The following is a 17294-nucleotide window of genomic DNA, read 5'->3' as shown; positions in this document are numbered from 1 at the left end:
AATCTTAAGCCGCTTCAAATTCAGAATCTGCACAAGAAAAATGCTTGCCTTTTTCAGAACCACAACTGCCTAGCTGTCACGATTCTAAAATAAAAAACCATAAAATGACAAAATAGCACTGCTTCCATGAAAACATCAGGTATGTAAAATTTAGGTAAGTTTTCCAGCTACAGTGTTTTCAGTCGTCTTTGTAAATGTCCGGTTGCAGCAGATAGAGAGGCTAGCTTGGCTGGCATCCACTGCCTGCATTAAACTTTGCCCAGTTCCAAAGACTCAACAACTAAATAAAAATCACAAAATATCAAAACAAATATAGTAACAATAATGTCAGACATGACAAAAACCCATCAGAACATTAAAGCAACTTCTGGGAGCACTCTTAATCTCCAAAGGCTCTCTCAGAAAGGTGAAACCTTTTTATTCTGCATGGATATAGACTTTGGAGGGAGGGAGGCCAGAGCATCCCTTAATAGTTGAACAGTACAGGTAGATTCCTCTGAAAGAGATGATCTGGTGAGTGGCCTGGTCCTCTACTACCTATGACTTCATAGGCAATGACCCGTACCTCGAACCAGTAGAAATAAAGATAGACTGGAAATCAATCCAGTGATGATATTGATCCAGCCCTGCTGCAACGGCTCCCGCCTACCATGGAACAGCTGGCTGCATTCTGCACTGCCTGGATTTTCCTAGGATTTTTCTAGCGCACCTCCAAGTAGATTGCACTGCGGTAATTCAATATCTAAGTAATGGTGTTGAGGAATTGCTTCTAAGCTTTCCTGCTTTAAGAAGGTGACAAGTAGCATTCTGTTTGAAGTTGTTTTGTGCCATGTTAAATAAATGAGCCAAAGTAGAGGATCCCTCTGCGATCCCCCCCACCTTGGAAATGTCAAATCCCCTTCCTCTGCTAGGACTGACTGGCATCATCAGTTTAGGAAGGAGAACTGCAGTAAAACCCTCCATTCCCAATCCCTGCAGGTTTCCAGAAGGATACCGGGATCAGTGATACCAAATACCACCATAATAGTATATTCAGAGCCAAGAGGAAGTTCACTTCCTTGGCCACCTGGATACACATCTCTAATCGCTTAGGAAAGCAGCCTCCTCACCAGCTGACCCAGTTAGTAAAGATGGAAAACATCTCTGCCACATTTCACTGGGAGACAAATTGGCTTGATGATTTCTATGGTCTTATTTTATTTCTCCCAATGAACCTTGTTAAGTCTTTGTGAATTTATTTACTTATGAACCCATTTCTCACAATAGGGTCATGTGTCTAAATACATTTACCCACGTGGAATGGCTATAGCATTATTATTATCCTTCTCATCTTCTCTACCCCTCTTATTGGTATCATTATTATGAGTATTATTACACTGTTACTTTTTTGCATGTACACTGAGAGCTTCTATACTGGAGACAAATTCCTTGTGTGTCCAAACACACTTGGCCAAATAAACTATTCTAGTTTTTTTTATTTTGCTTTCTGTTACTTGACAGCCACGTAAGATCTAAAAGGACAAGAAATGCCACATTCCCTCCACTCAGAGATCACTTACAAGAATGATCAATGGAGTTTCTCTTCCATATCTGGGCCTCCTGCAGAGGCTCCTGATAATCTCCTTCCAACTGCAGCCCAACCACCTTCTGCAAAATCTTACCTAAAAAAGAAGAGTGTAGCCCAGGCAGAAGTTGTCTGGCATGTTTAGACTGAGATACGGCCTCTCCAAGTTGGCGCACATCAGTCCCTTTCTTAAAGAGGTGGCTACTATGCCCCAAATCCTTTGCCCTTTCACTAGCTGATTGAGCCAGATGGGGCAACGATCCACCCCCTCCCATGTGCCTGAGCTCATGCTATACTAGGCCACTTCTTCAAAGTCAGGAGGGGGGGGAACATCAGAACTTCAAAACTATTTCATAAATACAGGTAGCATGGTACGAGTGTAATGGAGCCCATTCCACTCGAAAACATGTAGAGTGAATCTCGTATCTTGAACGAGAATCTCGTATCTTGAACAAGATCACTCCCTTGCTCGTTAAAATGCATGCAGCTCATTAGGTGAACATGAGGTAAGGAAGGAGGGCCTAGTGATGGAACAGGCCCCCAAGATTTCCCTGACCCATTAAGATACCTCATGCTTCCCCCTCCCTTCCTGCCGTGCTGGACTCACCTGCAAAAGATCCATCTCCTCTCTGCCACAGTTCTTTTCCCAGGCCACTGCCACCCGGATCTGAGGCCGGGAAATGGGCCGCCAGAGGGCTACGTAAGCATCCCCCGGCCTCAGATCCGGATAGCAGCGGCTTGGAAAAGGCCTCCAGACGCACGTGGAAGCTTTGGTTCCATTCTCTACTGCAGAGAACAGAGGCCTAAAGTTCCATGAGATCACATGAGATCAATAGCGTGAGATCTCGCCCCACTGATCTCACGTGGTCTTGTGTTACTTTAGGCCTCCGTTCTCTGCGAACGCACCGAAGGCCTGGAGCAGCCAAGAAAGTGAAGGATCTCGATCCTTGCAGGGTGAGTATTGAGGCTGGTGCCGAGGGAGAGCTGGGCGGGGGTGGGGAGGGAATAACCGGGTGAATGTTGCAGAGCCTCTGCGGTCGCTCGGAAGGGCGAACGGCTGCCGTGGTGCCCCAATATTCGTAATTTCGGGACTTGCTCATGAGCACTAGGGGGTGCTCATCACGTAACTTTGAACGAGTGTTAAGTGAACGCTTGTAACTCGGGGATTATCTGTAGCTTGGGGGGGGTCTATTATAACTTTGCACAGTTGCTGAGCAACCAGTTGTAAATTGAGGACTACGTAGATGAAGCTACTTTATGAAACAATGCCAACTGTCCGTTCCCCAGACAGGGAAAGGGCAGTACAGATTTCTCACACAGCACCTGCCGTGCACATTGAGGAGACGATGCCCCCTTTCACGGATGGGCTCAGCCACAGGGCCCACCTACTTGTAAAAGTCTTCATAGAAGCGGCCTTCGTGGTCCTGTTGGACTGAGCAACGATGCATCTCTGGAAATTCATCTGGAACAAACCAAGTATAAGAGGAAGCGGCTCTTTGCTGCTGCTTTAAGCTTCCCAAGGAGACGGCGAGAAAGAGGCAGGTGCCTCTCCAGACCAGGGGAGGCAGGCGTGGGGCAACTCACTTAACGACTTGGCGTTGTAGAAGGTCCGAGAAAAGAGAACCACCGTCACTTCATGGCTACAGTTCTTCTCCTGTTGGGACAAAAGCAAGTAGATCAAGGCACTGGGGATCCACGCTTGACGGGCACCGCAGACTCCATCCACACAGACTGCACCTCTGACACGCCCAGATGTTTCTCAGCTCCTGCCCTCAGTGGGAAGGACATGCACCGGGGGGGGGGGGGAGAGGATTCCCACCTCATCAAACACGGCTGAGGAGGCCTCTTTTGAGATCCCCCCAACTCAAAGGAAGAACCAGCACAAGATTCATCCTTCTGACCACAGCAAGGAAAAAAATTCTCCTCCTCCTCCCCATTTGATTCCCCAATGAGCAAGACAGACGTTGCTGGGGCTTCGCCCGAGTCCCCCTCCCCGGCCCCAACCCTCACGCTCCCGGGAGCCCTCCTGGCTTGGCCTCTGAACCTCCAGGGCTTGTCCGGGGGAAGGCTGACTTGAGAAAGGACCACAAGCCCTGCCCATCTGCAGGCCCCCTTGAGGCCAGTCACAAGCTCCGCTTGGCTCCCACTGAGCTACCTTCCACTTGGTGAAAAGATCAGCAAGGAAGCCGTTCACGGCCTTCTCAAAGTAAAGGTCTCCTGCAAAGGAAAGAGAACCAAGTGTAAGAGGGAAGCCCAGCCGCCCCGGCAGAGAGGCTGCCCCCCTCTTCAGCAGAAAGCTGTTGGCTATTTCACCCGGCATGGGACAGAGCCCCAGTGCAGAGAGAGGCATCAATTTCTGCTCACTCCTGGTTCCCCTCAAGCCCTCCTAAGGTCCCAGGCCCACCCTTTGAGGGGCAGCTTCCTTCCACCTGACTGCATCCTTAGTGGCAGGGCCTGGCTGTGGATTGGCCTCTTTGGGGACGGCCAGTGGGGCTCCTCTCTTGGACCCTTCAGACTCAAGTTACTCTACCTGGCTTTGGGGGTCTTCTTGTACCTGTAGGCCCTCCTGCACCTTTTCACCTACAGTGGGAGCTGCTTTTGCAGCCAAAGCCCTGAGCCTGACCCAAATTGGTCCACTGGAGCCCAGTAGCAGAGCTCCTGCTTGTTTTGCAGACCCCTCAAAGGGTGGCATCTGTGGGCAAAATGGAGATCCGAGTATGCCTGAATCTCTGGAAGGGGCTGAGACAACTTTCTGGTTAATTATCCACCAAGAAAATAGCTTCCTGCTTTCCTTTGTGATTCCTTTATGCCATTTTTAACTGCCTTATCATTTATGTTGCCTTTTTTAAAAAAAACCAAAACCCAAACCCAACTCTCTTCAGGTAGACAAATTAAACTACGTCAACAGATGTTTCTAGTTCCTCATCCCTGCTGAAGTCTCCAAGAAAGGAAAAGTCCTTCTCTTGCCATCTGCGTCCTTTCTCCATCAAAGGAGAGCGAAGATGTTTTCGGCTGGGGTGGATTTGTTGCCAGGCAACCCGAGGCCAGACTGAGGCAGGCAAGAGCCGAAGGATCCTCACCATAGATGTCGAAGTCCCACATTTCATAGCTCATCTGGATGAAGATGTAAACCATGGCGGAGGTCGAGCGGAACACCACCTGCAAGGCACCCAGAAGGGAAGAGGCTGAGCCTGACCTCAAGGACTATAAGGACCCACCCCACTTTGCATCTTAAGAAGACAGAACTCTTGGAATAGTTCTTCCAACAGGCATCCTTTATTAAGAGAAAATGGTTGCAGGCGTTCTAGACAGGACTTGGGGTCCAAGCTCTCCCATTCGAGGTTTTAAGGGGTTCCCCAGTAGCCCCACCCAATCACCCCTTCTTGCAGCGACAGTCTCACCCCCTTTTCCTTTCTGCCGGCTGGAGGGAGACTTCAGAGAGGAATACATGAAAGGTAATAGCCCCATTGTTATGGCTAGTCCTTTTGGTGATACACACATCCAGTCCCTTTGACATGTACTGAAGGAAGTGAGGGCCATAAAGCCCCTTTGTTCACCCCCTTCCCTTCATTATATGACAGAATCCATAGAAGGCAGAAATGGGGTTTTCTATAGTTGATAACTAGAGATGAAATATAATTGGATTCTGACAGTCACTGCTCTGAAATGATACAGGGGGCCAGACTATAAGACCTCCAAGGTCCCTTCCAGCTCTGTTCTGATCTGATCTGGTTTTCTCTCAACTAGCAGGACCACATCTGGTTTGTTCTGGGGTCCCTGAGGCTCTGTCCCGAGCCTGCTGGATTCAGAACTGGATTCAGAACTGGTGGGATTGCAGCAGCAAGGCTGCCACAAGAACACCAACACTCACTCACAACTGGGAGAGCATAATTCGTGCTCCAAATGTTCTTCCTGTTTAAGATTTGCCTTAATGGCAGGCTGTTTTCTGGCTCCCCTGCTGTCTGGAGGAGTCCTTCGCATATTCTGAAGGCCGCAGGGACTTCTTTCCTTTTCTTACTCTCTGCCACCATGGGGTCACTGGAGTCTCCTGCCCACCAAGGGCCGAGGCGTTAGGCTGGCCTTGGGCACCGACTGAGCTGCCAGGGTCCTCACGAGCTGCCCCCCTCCCCGTCCTGTCATCCAGCCAACAGCCGTGCTTGATGTTGGCTCTCGCCCAAGGAGCTCCCAAAGGAGAAAGAGGTGAGTTGCAAGAAACAGCCATGTTTAGTGTGTGTGGTCAAATCTCCCTCTCTCTCAGAGGGAGACTGATCAGAGATTGATCCGGCTGCTGAACGAGGGAGGCCAAGGGAGCCTCCCAAACAGGCCACCACCATTACTGTTGCTCTGGCCTCCTGATGTCCCTGGCCGGCACCTTAGCCTTCAGCCACGAGACTCCTCGGGAGGCTTGAAAGTGACTGAATAGGCCCACCCACGGTGCCACCACTAAAAAGGCACCCCTTGTGGTTCTTCTGCCATGCCGTGAAAGATGGCTGGCAGGAAGCGGTGCCTGCCCAAAAAAAGGGTGGGAAAATGGTGGGCAGAGGAGGAGAAAGGAGAAATATTGCCATCTCCTTGAGAGCCTGCTCAGCCCATCCTCTTGCTTGGCAAACTCAAACTTGGCTCCCCTGGCATTGCTACACAATTTCCTAATTCTCAGGTCTCCCTTCTCTATCGAATGGAGGCACAATTCCTCTCCCTTTACACACTGCAGAGCAAAGACTGACCACAGGCCGGAGACCTCAGCCTGCCCTTGGATGGGAAGAGGGCAATTTCCCATCACATCCTCTGAGGGCCCAGAGCAGAATGAGCTTAACGCCAAGGACAAAGGTAGGAGCAGCAGTTCAGTCTGAGAGAGCGGATTCCTAGTAGGAGATCATGGAAACACAGCAACCTTTGCCCAGCAAGACTGAGCCACAGCCACGTGCCCCTTGAGCAGGCCAGAGGAACTGAGGGGGGCCCTTAGCACCCTCCCTGCCCCAGGTAACCCTTCCCACAGACGGAAAGCTGGGAAGCAGCTACTCTGTTATTAACTGCAGGGATTCTGAAGCTCGGCGTTTGAGAAATGAAAAGGAAATGTCCCAAGTCAGAGACCTACCCGAGTATCTTCGCTGATGTAGCCACAGGTGACTTTCTCACTTTTGACCCACAGTTCACCTGCCTGAGCCCTGAAAGCAAACCAAGAGAGAGGAGTGGAAACAGGGGGGAAACCTTGCTATGAAAGCTGGATGTGAAAAATGGAGAACTGCTGGCCAAAAGGCAGATAACAAAAGCGAAGCAAGAGGTGAATTTGAATACTGGAGTTTTTTTTCTCCCTCCAGGAGAAGCTTTGTCCAAATCCCAAATCTGGGGCCTTCCTGGGCTCCTGCTGCTTTTATCAAAAGGACAAAGATGCCTTCATTATGCCAGCTCCCCTCTTTTACAACTTGCTTGACATTGTGAGATGTGTAGAAAGGGGAGGGATTTGTATTGTGACACGGTTGCTTTCATCAGCCTCAGCCACTTGACCCTACTGCAGGAGCGCCTGTCCAAATGTATTTTCCTATGACTGACAATCAATGTTTAAATTCATCACTCTGATTTGCCTACATGTGCCTTTGCTAATTATCAAAATCTCAACGTGGTGTCTTTTAAAGCTCCTTATTTAAACAGAAAATAAATTCAAGGGTTCAATCAAAACTCCCATTCCCAAGGAGATCTTCAGCTGCCATTCATCCTGGCCGGCTTACTCAGTGACTACCGTGCTAAGATGCCAGGGTGTTGGCTGTAGTCAATTGAAAGACTGACGTCCCCAGCTGTGCCACCCTGGGCAAAGCGAGTGCCAAGTCCTTCTTCCTGAAATCTAGACCAAAGGGGAAGAACTGAGAGCTTAGCACAGTGGTTCTCAACCTTTTTAATGCCGCGACCCCCAACCGGTCATAAGTCGAGGACTACTCAACCGGTCGTAAGTCGAGGACTACTCAACTGGTGCAGCACCGTTTGCAGAATGGGACTTTTGGCGGGCTCAGCAGGGCAGAGACAGCCTGGACAATTCCTATTGGCTTTTGAAAGCCAATAGAATTAGACTCTATTCAAGAGAGTCTATTCTATTGGCTTTCAAAAGCCAATAGAAGAAAAGGGAGTAGCACAGCTAAGGGAAAGGGGGAAAAAAATGGCAGACTGCGTTGTTTGGCGACCCCCGTGAAATGGTCGTTCGACCCCAAATGGGGTCCCGACCCACAGGTTGAGAACCACTGGCTTAGCAGATGCCACCTCCCTCCTCTGGTGAGATCTGGGCCCTTATTCTGGGAGGAAGATTCCCTGAAGTACATGGGACTGATTTGGGGTGGGAACTTCGCTAAGAGGGAAAGGCTGGGGACCACAGAGAATACCCCGGTAACGGAAACAGCCAAACTCTGTCCTCCAAGGTAAGATTTGATTATTTGGAGACAGACATTCATTATTCCTGATAAAACTCAGCTTCCTTCCTAAGCTCCCTGAAAGGGAGGCTTACCGAGGAAGGCTCAGCTGCTTACTCACCGAATACCCGCATATTCAACTTTCTGAGTGATGTAAGCACAGGTGCCAACCTGAGGGGACAATGAAAGGAAAAAGAGAAACGGGACAATTGGCACACAAGAGAACTTGCACTTGCAGAAAAGCAAGTCCATTTCTAGCTGGCACGACATTCCTCCTCGGAAAATATTCAGATCGCTTTTGCTACAGGCCAGAAGCCAGGGCTTCCGAGAGACGGTTGTTTCCACCGGGGCCTGGCAGCCCCTTAACCACAACACCGGCTCCCTGCCTTTGGTCCCCACCGTCTCAGTTCAGTTCAGACCTCTGGCCAACGTCTCAGTCCTTTGCCAGAAATCCAGTCATGCAGCACCCACCTCACACTTCAATCCTGCAAGACCACGTTGAAAGATGGAGGGCTCAGCGTTGTTTCCTGAACAGAGCGGCAAGCTCTGCCGGCCTTTCAAGGTAGGCCAAGTCAAGAAACAGACCCCAGAGGGGCTCCTGGAATAGAGGTAACCCCAGGCATGGGGCCAACCTGATTTTACAGACCCTTTGCTTCAGTCATTAAACGAACGCTGTGATCCTTAAGCAAACCCATTATTCAAGATGGCATGGTTTTGTTGAAAACCAGGAATAAATTCCAATTTTCAGAAAAAATGTTGTATCACAAGACGATACAAATGGCTGGGTCATAACTCGCCTTTTCCACGTAAGTCATAAGTCAAGGACTACCTTTACTACTACTTTATTGATGTGGAGTGTATTAACCTAATAATAATAATAATGATGATGATGATGATGACGACGACAACGATGATGTTGGAAGGTCATCTAGTCCAACCCCCTGCTCAGGCAGGAAACCCTATACCATTTCAGACAAATGGCTGTCCAGTCTCTTCTTAAAAACTTCCAGTGTTGGAGCATTCACCACTTCTGGAGGCAGGTTGTTCCACTGGTTAATTGTTCTCACTGTCAGGAAGTTTCTCCTTAGTTCCAGGTTGAAACCCTGTCCAGAACCATCACTGCCACGCTTTTAAGGACAAAGTGAGATTGTTCTGGGTTCGTTCTCCGAGCTTGTGGGTTGGTTTCCAAACATTTTGTTATCAGGCTAGGTAACATCTTCAGCAGAGTTTAGGGGATGTCAGTGTCAGTGTTCTTCTGTTTATAAGGGCTTCAGGCATGGGGGGGGGGTGTTGAGTGAGGGCCTTGTGATGGGTCAGGTGTGAGGCATCAGTGAGGGGCTTGTGATAGGGAGGTTGCATGAGGTCAGGGTCACTGGGAGGTTAACTGCTGTGGGGGGGATTGCGTGGGTTGGTTGAGGGTTGGTGCTACCTCTGGTTGGCTGTGTGGTTGATTTGGATTCCGAGGCTGGTTGTGGGTGTCTGTTGATGGAATTGCACGTGGAGTGCAAGGCTTCGATGAACTCACAAGCGTGGCGGGTGGCAGCGTGGCTGATGATTTTAGTGTTGCTCCAATTGGTATCGATGTGGGTAGAGATTAAGGATTTGGGATCGTGGCGTTTGACTGCCGGCTGGTGTTAATTGACGTGATGTTTGTCCCACGTAGAACTAGTTGCAATGAATACAGTTGATTTTGTAGATTACATTGTTTTTTTCATCCTTCTGTATCTTGCCTTTGATTCTGGATAATTTCTGGCCGAGTGTGGCTGTGCGTTTGTGGGCTATTGCTATTCCTAGGCGTTGAAGCATTCTGGTTGTCATTTCCAACACCCCTTTTGTGTATGCCAGGGTTAGTTTTCGTGCAGTGGTCAGCTGTGTGGGTGTGTTGTGGTTTGGCTGCTGAGTATCGGAATACGAGGTTTTTTTGGAAAGCCATTATGGAGGAAAACATCAAGCAGCCGTTTCTCTTCCGCTGTCCTTAGTGTTGTGGTGCTGCAGGGTGTCCTGGGCCCTTCTAAAGAGGGTCAGGACACAGCTCCTTTTGTGTGCGGTGGGGATGGCTGCTTGCGAAGCTGAGGATCTGGCCCGTGTGCATAAGGTTTGTGGTAGACGGGGGTTTCCAGTTCTCCGCTGTCCGGTCTCCTCATGTCGATGTGGAGGAATTTCAGTCTATTGTCTGATTCCTCTTCACACGAGAACTCGATCCCAGGGAATGTTACTGAGTGGGTGGTGTCTTTCTTCAATTTGGGAGCATCTGATGATGATGATGATGGTGACATCGATGTAGCGTGTCCAGAATTTTGGTTGGATGGTGGGCAAAGCTATGGATTCGAGTCATTGCAGGACTGCTTCTGCTATTACTTACTTCCAGTTCAAAGGGAAAATGTGCAACCAAGTACAAGGTACCCCGATGGGATCACCCATATCAGGCCTAATAGCAGAAGCAGTCACGCAACAACTCAAATCCATAGCTCTGCCCACCATCCAACCAAAATTCTGGACAATTCTGATCCATCACAAGACCCTCACTTCACACCCCCACAAATGAAGCCCTTCTAAACAGAAGACAGATGCTGACATCTCCTAAATGCCGCTGAAGAGGTTACCTAGCCTGGCAACGAAACGTTTGGAAACCAACCCACAAGCTCGGAGAACAAACCTTCACCCTCATCCTACAGCCGAGCTACAGATATTGGCCTTATTTTCTACTTTCCCAGAACTAAGCAACTGTTCTACTCTTTCCTTCTCAAGGCCAGAACTAAATTTCTTTACAGATTCAACTTAATTCCAAGCTGGAGGGGAACCATTAGATCATCCAGTCCGACCCTCACTCCATACAGAAATCCAGTTTAAATCTTGATCCTCACCAAACTTTTCTTAAGCCGCCACATATCCCCGCGTCCGATGTACTGGTCCTTGAATGTCAGCTCCACTAAATCCAGAGTCACATCCTAAAAAGGAACACGAGATGAGTGATTTCTGCTTCCACCATTCTGTTTCTGTTGATACTCCTGGATGAAGTTCTTCCAACCCTTCAAACTATGTGCATATTACCTCCCTTTTAAAAACATTTCAGGATATAAATACCAACAGCACTCAATCATTTGTTAACTAACAACAATTCCTTATCTGTTACTGCAGGGTTTCTCAACCTTGCCAACTTTAAGATACTTGGACGTCAACTCCCAGAATTCTGGGTTCAGGTCCACATATCAAAGTTGGCAAGATTGGGAAATCCTGTATTACTGAGCACCAGAGGATTTTACCAATTTCATAAATTTAGCCATCTTAGCTTCTTGGCAATCTCCGGAAGCAAAAGTGGAGGACGGTTGAATGGGGTGAACATATTTGTCATATAGGGCAAAATACCAAAACACACATCAGAAACAGGGAGGAGGAAAAGGATTGACAGCTAGGATGGGAAAAGAAGTTCATGTTTGTGGTGGCCATTTGACCTAGAGCAGGGGTTCTCAACCTTGGCAACTTTAAGACTTGTGGACTTCAACTCCCAGAATTCCTCAGCCAGCTTTGCTGGCTGAGGAATTCTGGGAGTTGAAGTCCACAAGTCTTACAGTTGCCAAGGTTGAGAACCCCTGACCTACAGCAAAGAACCAGCCCAGACTCTGCTACTCTTAGAACCGCTGTGGTCATCAGAAGGTTCTACAGGTGTCAAGCATCAGTTCAAATGTGTATATTTATTGTAAGCTTAAGTTCTTTTCAAGAATCTGAACTACTCTCAGTCAAGGGAAATTTGCGGGAGTTAAGACTGGAAGGGATTCAAGGTGAGCTGGACTTAGATCTCTGGTGACACATTGGACCCTCCCTCGGGCTCAGCCTGGTCATCTCCTACAGCAGGAAGACTCTCCATGCGTTTTTAGCAAAAGCTGAAGAGGAGCAAAAGCTCACCTACCTTGGGGTCCACAACGTTGACATGGACATCCTGGTAGGGCCTCAGTCGAAACACCTGAGCAACGGTCTGATCAACACTGATGGTTTCTGTGCAAAGAAAGGAGCGAAAGTTGGGAGAATTGGAGGTGGCTTTCTGTGGAATCACGCCAGCAGTAACCTCAGAGCAGTGTTTCTTAATCTTGGCAAGTTTAAGATGGGTGAACTTCAACTCCCAGAATTCCCTTCCCCAATTCCAGACTGTGGACTTCTGGGAGTTCCACACATCTTAAACTTGCTAGGGTTGAGAAACATTGCAACAGGGAATCAAGAGCTGGTCCACCAACCAATATGACTGACGGTTAGGAGCAAGAAACCAAAGCAACGCTCCATGAAAAAAACACTGACATCTCTCTGGGGTCCTCCTCAAGGGGTGATGCTGGGCCCACAGATGCCTCCTTTGGGCTCTGCCTTGCTCCCTGTTCACCTTACTTCTCTTTTTTGGCCTAAGCAGAGCAAAGCAACAGCCTCCAACATCACCTGCTTCAATTACGGTCATTCTGAAGCTTCCTTGGAAATTGCAAACAGTGTTGGTTCCAATCCAGAGCAGTGTTTCAGAAACCTCCCCCCCCCCATGTGCTCCAGAAAAAGAGAATAAAAGGCAAGGAATCCCCATACAGCAACTGGTGAAATGATGCTTTTGGATGGCAGTGCTCTCCCCAACTTCCGTCTTGCAACAGGATCCAATTATTCCCAGTGTGCCCCCAATCCCCAGTCCAACTCTCAGGCAAAGGATGAGCAAACCCTGGCTTCTGACCTTGATCCAAACGAAGGATGACACGCCAGGAATCCATCATCCTATGAAGGTGGCTTGAGAGCCCCCCCAATGCAGGATGAAAATGGCATAAACTGCAAGAGTGTTCCAGAAATAACCAACTTTGCCCGCTATTTGGGAGGGAAGTCTGACATAAGTGTTGCCAGTCCCATCTACACTCTGCAGTGATCAGAGATTCAAGATTCTTCCATACAGAACTGTGCAAATTCCCACCTGGCTTGAATTACAAGAAGGCTAACCCAGCAGTATTCCTTTCAAGCTATACCCAAGGATTGACCCTTAAGAGGCTCATCTCTCCCTGCAAGCAGGTGACCGGGGATCAAAGACGGCCACGGAAGCTCAGACTCATTGTGACACCTGCATGAGGACTGGAAGAAAAAACCCCTCTGATTTCTTCCAGATCTCCCAAAACCAAATCTTAGCAAATATTATACTTTGTACCACGGCTATCCAACCTGGGCCCCACGGAGTGAAGAGCAGTTGTCTTGGACCGCATATAAAATATATAATACAGTTAACATATATAACGTATATAAATCACATAACCATTACTAGCCATCTGTGGCCACATGTGGCCCACAGACCACGGGCTGGACATGCCTGATCTAGACCCTTAGAACCGAAGTATATCCTTGGCTGCCTCTGCTCTTTCCCGAGAAGAGATTTCTTTCAAGTGCTCTGAAGAGAACCTTTCTAGTAATTCCCACCGACCTAGGAATTTGGGCAAAGCGCCTAAGGGCCCATCTCAGCTTTAAGCTTACGGCACAGACCAGCCTTCTATTTTCTTATGAAGAATCCTCTACACCAGTGGCTCTCAACCTGTGGGTCGGGACCCCATTTGGGGTCGAACGACTATTTCACGGGGGTCGCCAAACAATGCAGTCCGCCATTTTTTTCCCCTTTTCCTTAGCTGTGCTACTCCCTTTTATTCCATTGGCTTTTGAAAGCCAATAGAATAGACTCTCTTGAATAGAGTCTAATTCTATTGGCTTTCCAAAACCAATAGGAATTGTCCAGGCTGTCTCTGCCCTGCTGAGCCCGCCAAAAGTCCCATTCTGCAAACGGTGCTGCACCAGTTGAGTAGTCTTGACTTACGACCAGTTGGGGGTCGCGGCATTAAAAAGGTTGAGAACCACTGCTCTACACAGTCTTAGAAGGCCATAGCTGGGTCTGAGCTACTCCCATCTAATCTACTTCACCAGTAGGCTCAGCACTGTGCATTAAAATGTGAAAGGCAAGGGCATATGCTTTATTTCGAGCTGCTGCAGAAAAGGGGGAATACAAATCAAATGAATATATAATAAATCACTCTCTGGTTAGTGAATTATTGGCTGTTGGTTAATGAGAACTGGCAGTTGTTAGAGCATCACTAATAGTTTTCAAAACAGAGAAAATCCCACCTTTCTGTAAGTCTTCCTTGAGTGACTTCACTTGCAGGAGGAGTGGACTGAAAAGCAAGAGTGATAATCAGGGACAGGATCTCTCCAGAACTGAAAAGCATGACAGCCAAAAAGATCAAGAATTTCAAAATTCTGCCTCTGGCCAAGTAAAGCTCCCAAAGCACTCCCACTAGTAACCACATAGGAACATTTTGTTTCCCTCAAGCTTTTTAGGATTTTCACTTTATGTTCTTGGTTTCTACGTTTGTTAATAGATACAGTATTGCATACTGATGCTTTCTATACCACCAAGAACCCCAAATGGAAGCAGGCAACATCTGCTTTTTGAAGGAAAGCAACAATCAGAAGGTCTTCTCCATCTGACTGGCTCCCCCTGACTTCCCAACAGCTTCCACTTTTCTCCAACTAAAGCAAAATTCCAGTTTACCTTGTGATGCTGTGGCAGCCCTCCTTTCTATCTCCCGTTGCAAAGTTCTGGGACTCCCCCCCCCCCATCATGCATTATGTCCCAAAGCAGATTATTCACGAGGAGAGTCACCTATATTCATCATTGGGGTGTGCTATTTCCACTATATCTCCCAACTTGATCTGAAGAAATACTTTGGGATTCACCACAAGTTCATCATCTGAAAAGGAAAGTTGGAAAAGAACCCCTGTAGATGTTTGTAGTTTAGAGCAACTTCATAGCAGATCCAAAGTTATCCTCAATGCCACTAAAGCTGAGAAGCCTGAGATGGGATAAGTGTCAGGGTGATGGAAATACACTGAAAACCTAGAGAGTGGCAACCATCCCACTCAGTCATCTAGCAAAGAAAGACTCCTGGCCATTTGTTTTTGCCAAGAATATACTTTACTAAAGCTTAGGTGGTTACAGAACTGTAAGCTGAATCTGAGATTTTCCCATGCAAACAATACAAAGTAAATTTTCCTCCCCCCCCCATCCCCTGGTTATCTGTAAATGCCCAATCAGGTGCTTGTATATTGTTTAGGAAACAGGTTCTCAGTTCCCAGCTCTGCATATAGGTAGTTGATCTTGGCTGGCTGAAGCTTCTCACAAGGCTCAGTTGGGCGTCCATCCCCCCCCTTCTTCCTTACAGTCCAATCTTTCCCTCTCCCCCCACCTCTTGCTAATGTCAGGCTGTCAGCTCATGAAGGTTAGATAGGAAAGATGCAGCCATGAGAGAGTTTTTAAATTGAGAAAGTATCGCAACAGAGAGCAGGGGCATTCACTTCAAATCCAAACCTCATCCTAACAATAAACTAAGCAGGCATGTCTTAGCCTCCCTGCATATGCTGGAACACATTTTAAAGTTGGTCAGTTATAAACATGATTTTAACATCTTAAGCACACTTATTAGGGATAATGTCCCACTGAACAGACTGCAATTTCTTTCCAAATAAAAATGTGCTACTTTAAGCACCTGCTTTATAAGTATCATTATCATTAAGCTAGGAACCTCAAATTTGCCCTAAAAGGCTTTGTTGCGGTCCAGATATTGCACATCCTGGAAAATTCTGCTCCCAAAGAACAAAAGGTTTACTGGTGTTCTCCTGCACCTTCAGGGCACCCCAAGGTCCAGCTACCTTCAATAAGGCTACTAACCGCTGCTTCCGAAGCCTTTCTTGTGTATGACAAGCTTGTAAACTTTGTTGGTTCTCATCTTGATTTCCAAATTTTTGTTCTTCTTATCAGAAATCAGGCATTAGACAACTTTCTATTTTCCACAGAAAAGCAAGTAATACATGAGAAGCCATTCATCTTCCATTGTATGCTGTGAGGAAGCCAAAGCAAAGCAAAATAAAGTCACAGGTGACAACAGCTTTATATATTGTTTATTTATGTATGGTCACAGACTAGAAAAAAATAATTAAAATACAAAGCATCCAATATAAAAACCCTTTTCCTAACAGATATGCCTAACTGGATTTTGTTCAGATCAAATGGCTTCTAACAGCAATTTCCACAAGCAGAAAATTTGATTACTTTCCTGGAAACTTCATAATACTGATGTTTTAGCTGCCCATTAGGACGAACTCAAAAGTTTTACAGTTAGAGAGGAGATTAGCTCCAACTTCCAACAATGACATTCTGGGCAATTCAACTGCACATGTGCAACTGGTTCAATTTCAATACCGAACATATCCCAAATAATCTGAGCAGGGATATTACTGAATCTCAGGACAGGTCGTTTACACGGCCCATGCCCTTATCCATGAGGGCCCAAGAATTAGGAAAAGTATCTATGAGGCAACTCTCTGCATGTAAAAGTTTAAGGTCCTCTGCTTGATCTCAGTCCAGACTTTTATGATGTTGCATTTAGACAGCACAGCTTTTGGAAATCCACATTTAATTTTCTTGGGCCAGGCTGCAAAGAGGATTTGGTGATAAACAGCTTATTCTGGAGGAAAAGGAAGCTTCGGCCCCCCAGGATTCCCCCTGGCGGGGAATAGCCTTCAGGGAAGAGGGTCACCGAAATAACCCACAGCTCTAACGTCATTCCAGACACTTCCACAGGCCGCGGGGGGAGGGAGGGAGGAGGCCTCCTGAAGACAACGCTCCCTCGGCCTTGAAGGGACCGGCTTTTCTGACCGGGGGGGGGGGGCTGGCTCGCCTGTCAGTCCCCTGGAAAAAGACCACCAGCTGCCTGTGGCACAACGACGCGGGAGCTCAGGCTTTATCTCTGGGGGGCTGAAACTGAGCCCCCAGACCGTCCCACGGGGTGCAAAACGCGGCCCCGGAGTCGGGCTTGGAACCCGGGCCCAGAGGGGTCGCCCGCGTGGCGGCTCCCGCCAGCCTCCTCCTCGCTCCCTGTCCTGGATCGTCGCGCGAGGCCTCGAAGCCGGGAGGCAGCCCAGCAGCCCCGCTTCTACTGCGGGCAGCGGAGGGCAGCGAGCCTCGCCCCCCCCCCCAGAAGGGGCCTCTCCCTGCAAGCGGAAAAGCCGCCGCGCAAGGGCAGGCTGAAGGAAGCGCCTCCTCCCAGCCGTGCTCGCCTCCTACTTGAGGTCGCCGATTCCGGCCTTCGAGATCGGGGCGGTCGCGGTTGCTGCCACCGCCGCCTCCACCCCGCCTGGGTGCGGAGCGGGACAGGCCGCTCGCTCAGCAACTCACCCAGCGCGGCCCTGGCCTGGGGCTCCTCCGGAAGTCCGGGCCCGGAAAGCGTCCCTCGACTCTCTATGCTTCCGGGCAGTACCCGGATGAGGAAGCACGAGACCATAGA

At 48.4% G+C, this 17294-nt stretch overlaps 1 protein-coding gene across 10 annotated transcripts in view; it reads right to left on the bottom strand.

Moving 5' to 3' along the window:
- DEPDC5 (DEP domain containing 5, GATOR1 subcomplex subunit) overlaps positions 1 to 17293 on the bottom strand; it is a 69849-nt gene extending 52556 nt beyond the window's left edge. For 6 of the 10 annotated variants that reach the window (XM_039321133.1, XM_039321139.1, XM_039321138.1 and 3 more), the window contains exons 1-12: positions 17186 to 17292; positions 15680 to 15848; positions 14615 to 14702; positions 14077 to 14123; positions 11867 to 11952; positions 10824 to 10907; positions 8081 to 8130; positions 6660 to 6729; positions 4645 to 4723; positions 3720 to 3781; positions 3149 to 3218; positions 2954 to 3026 (exon numbers count right to left, since the gene is read on the bottom strand). In XM_039321133.1, the coding sequence (XP_039177067.1) occupies positions 2954 to 3026; positions 3149 to 3218; positions 3720 to 3781; positions 4645 to 4723; positions 6660 to 6729; positions 8081 to 8130; positions 10824 to 10907; positions 11867 to 11952; positions 14077 to 14123; positions 14615 to 14702; positions 15680 to 15737 (767 nt within the window). In that variant the 5' untranslated portion in view covers positions 15738 to 15848; positions 17186 to 17292. Of the gene's footprint in view, positions 1 to 2953; positions 3027 to 3148; positions 3219 to 3719; positions 3782 to 4644; positions 4724 to 6659; positions 6730 to 8080; positions 8131 to 10823; positions 10908 to 11866; positions 11953 to 14076; positions 14124 to 14614; positions 14703 to 15679; positions 15849 to 17074; positions 17092 to 17185 lie in introns of those variants that run through there. The other 4 variants (XM_039321135.1, XM_039321143.1, XM_039321140.1 and 1 more) reach the window with 3 other exon arrangements.
- Position 17294: the final 1 nt, after the last annotated feature.

Source organism: Crotalus tigris, unplaced genomic scaffold, assembly GCF_016545835.1.
Source record: "Crotalus tigris isolate CLP2741 ecotype Arizona unplaced genomic scaffold, ASM1654583v1 scf7180000023720.1715460, whole genome shotgun sequence".
Taxonomy (NCBI): Eukaryota; Metazoa; Chordata; class Lepidosauria; order Squamata; family Viperidae; genus Crotalus; species Crotalus tigris.
Note: the sequence above shows the minus strand (reverse complement) of the source record. Positions and strands in the feature narration are given on the sequence as shown.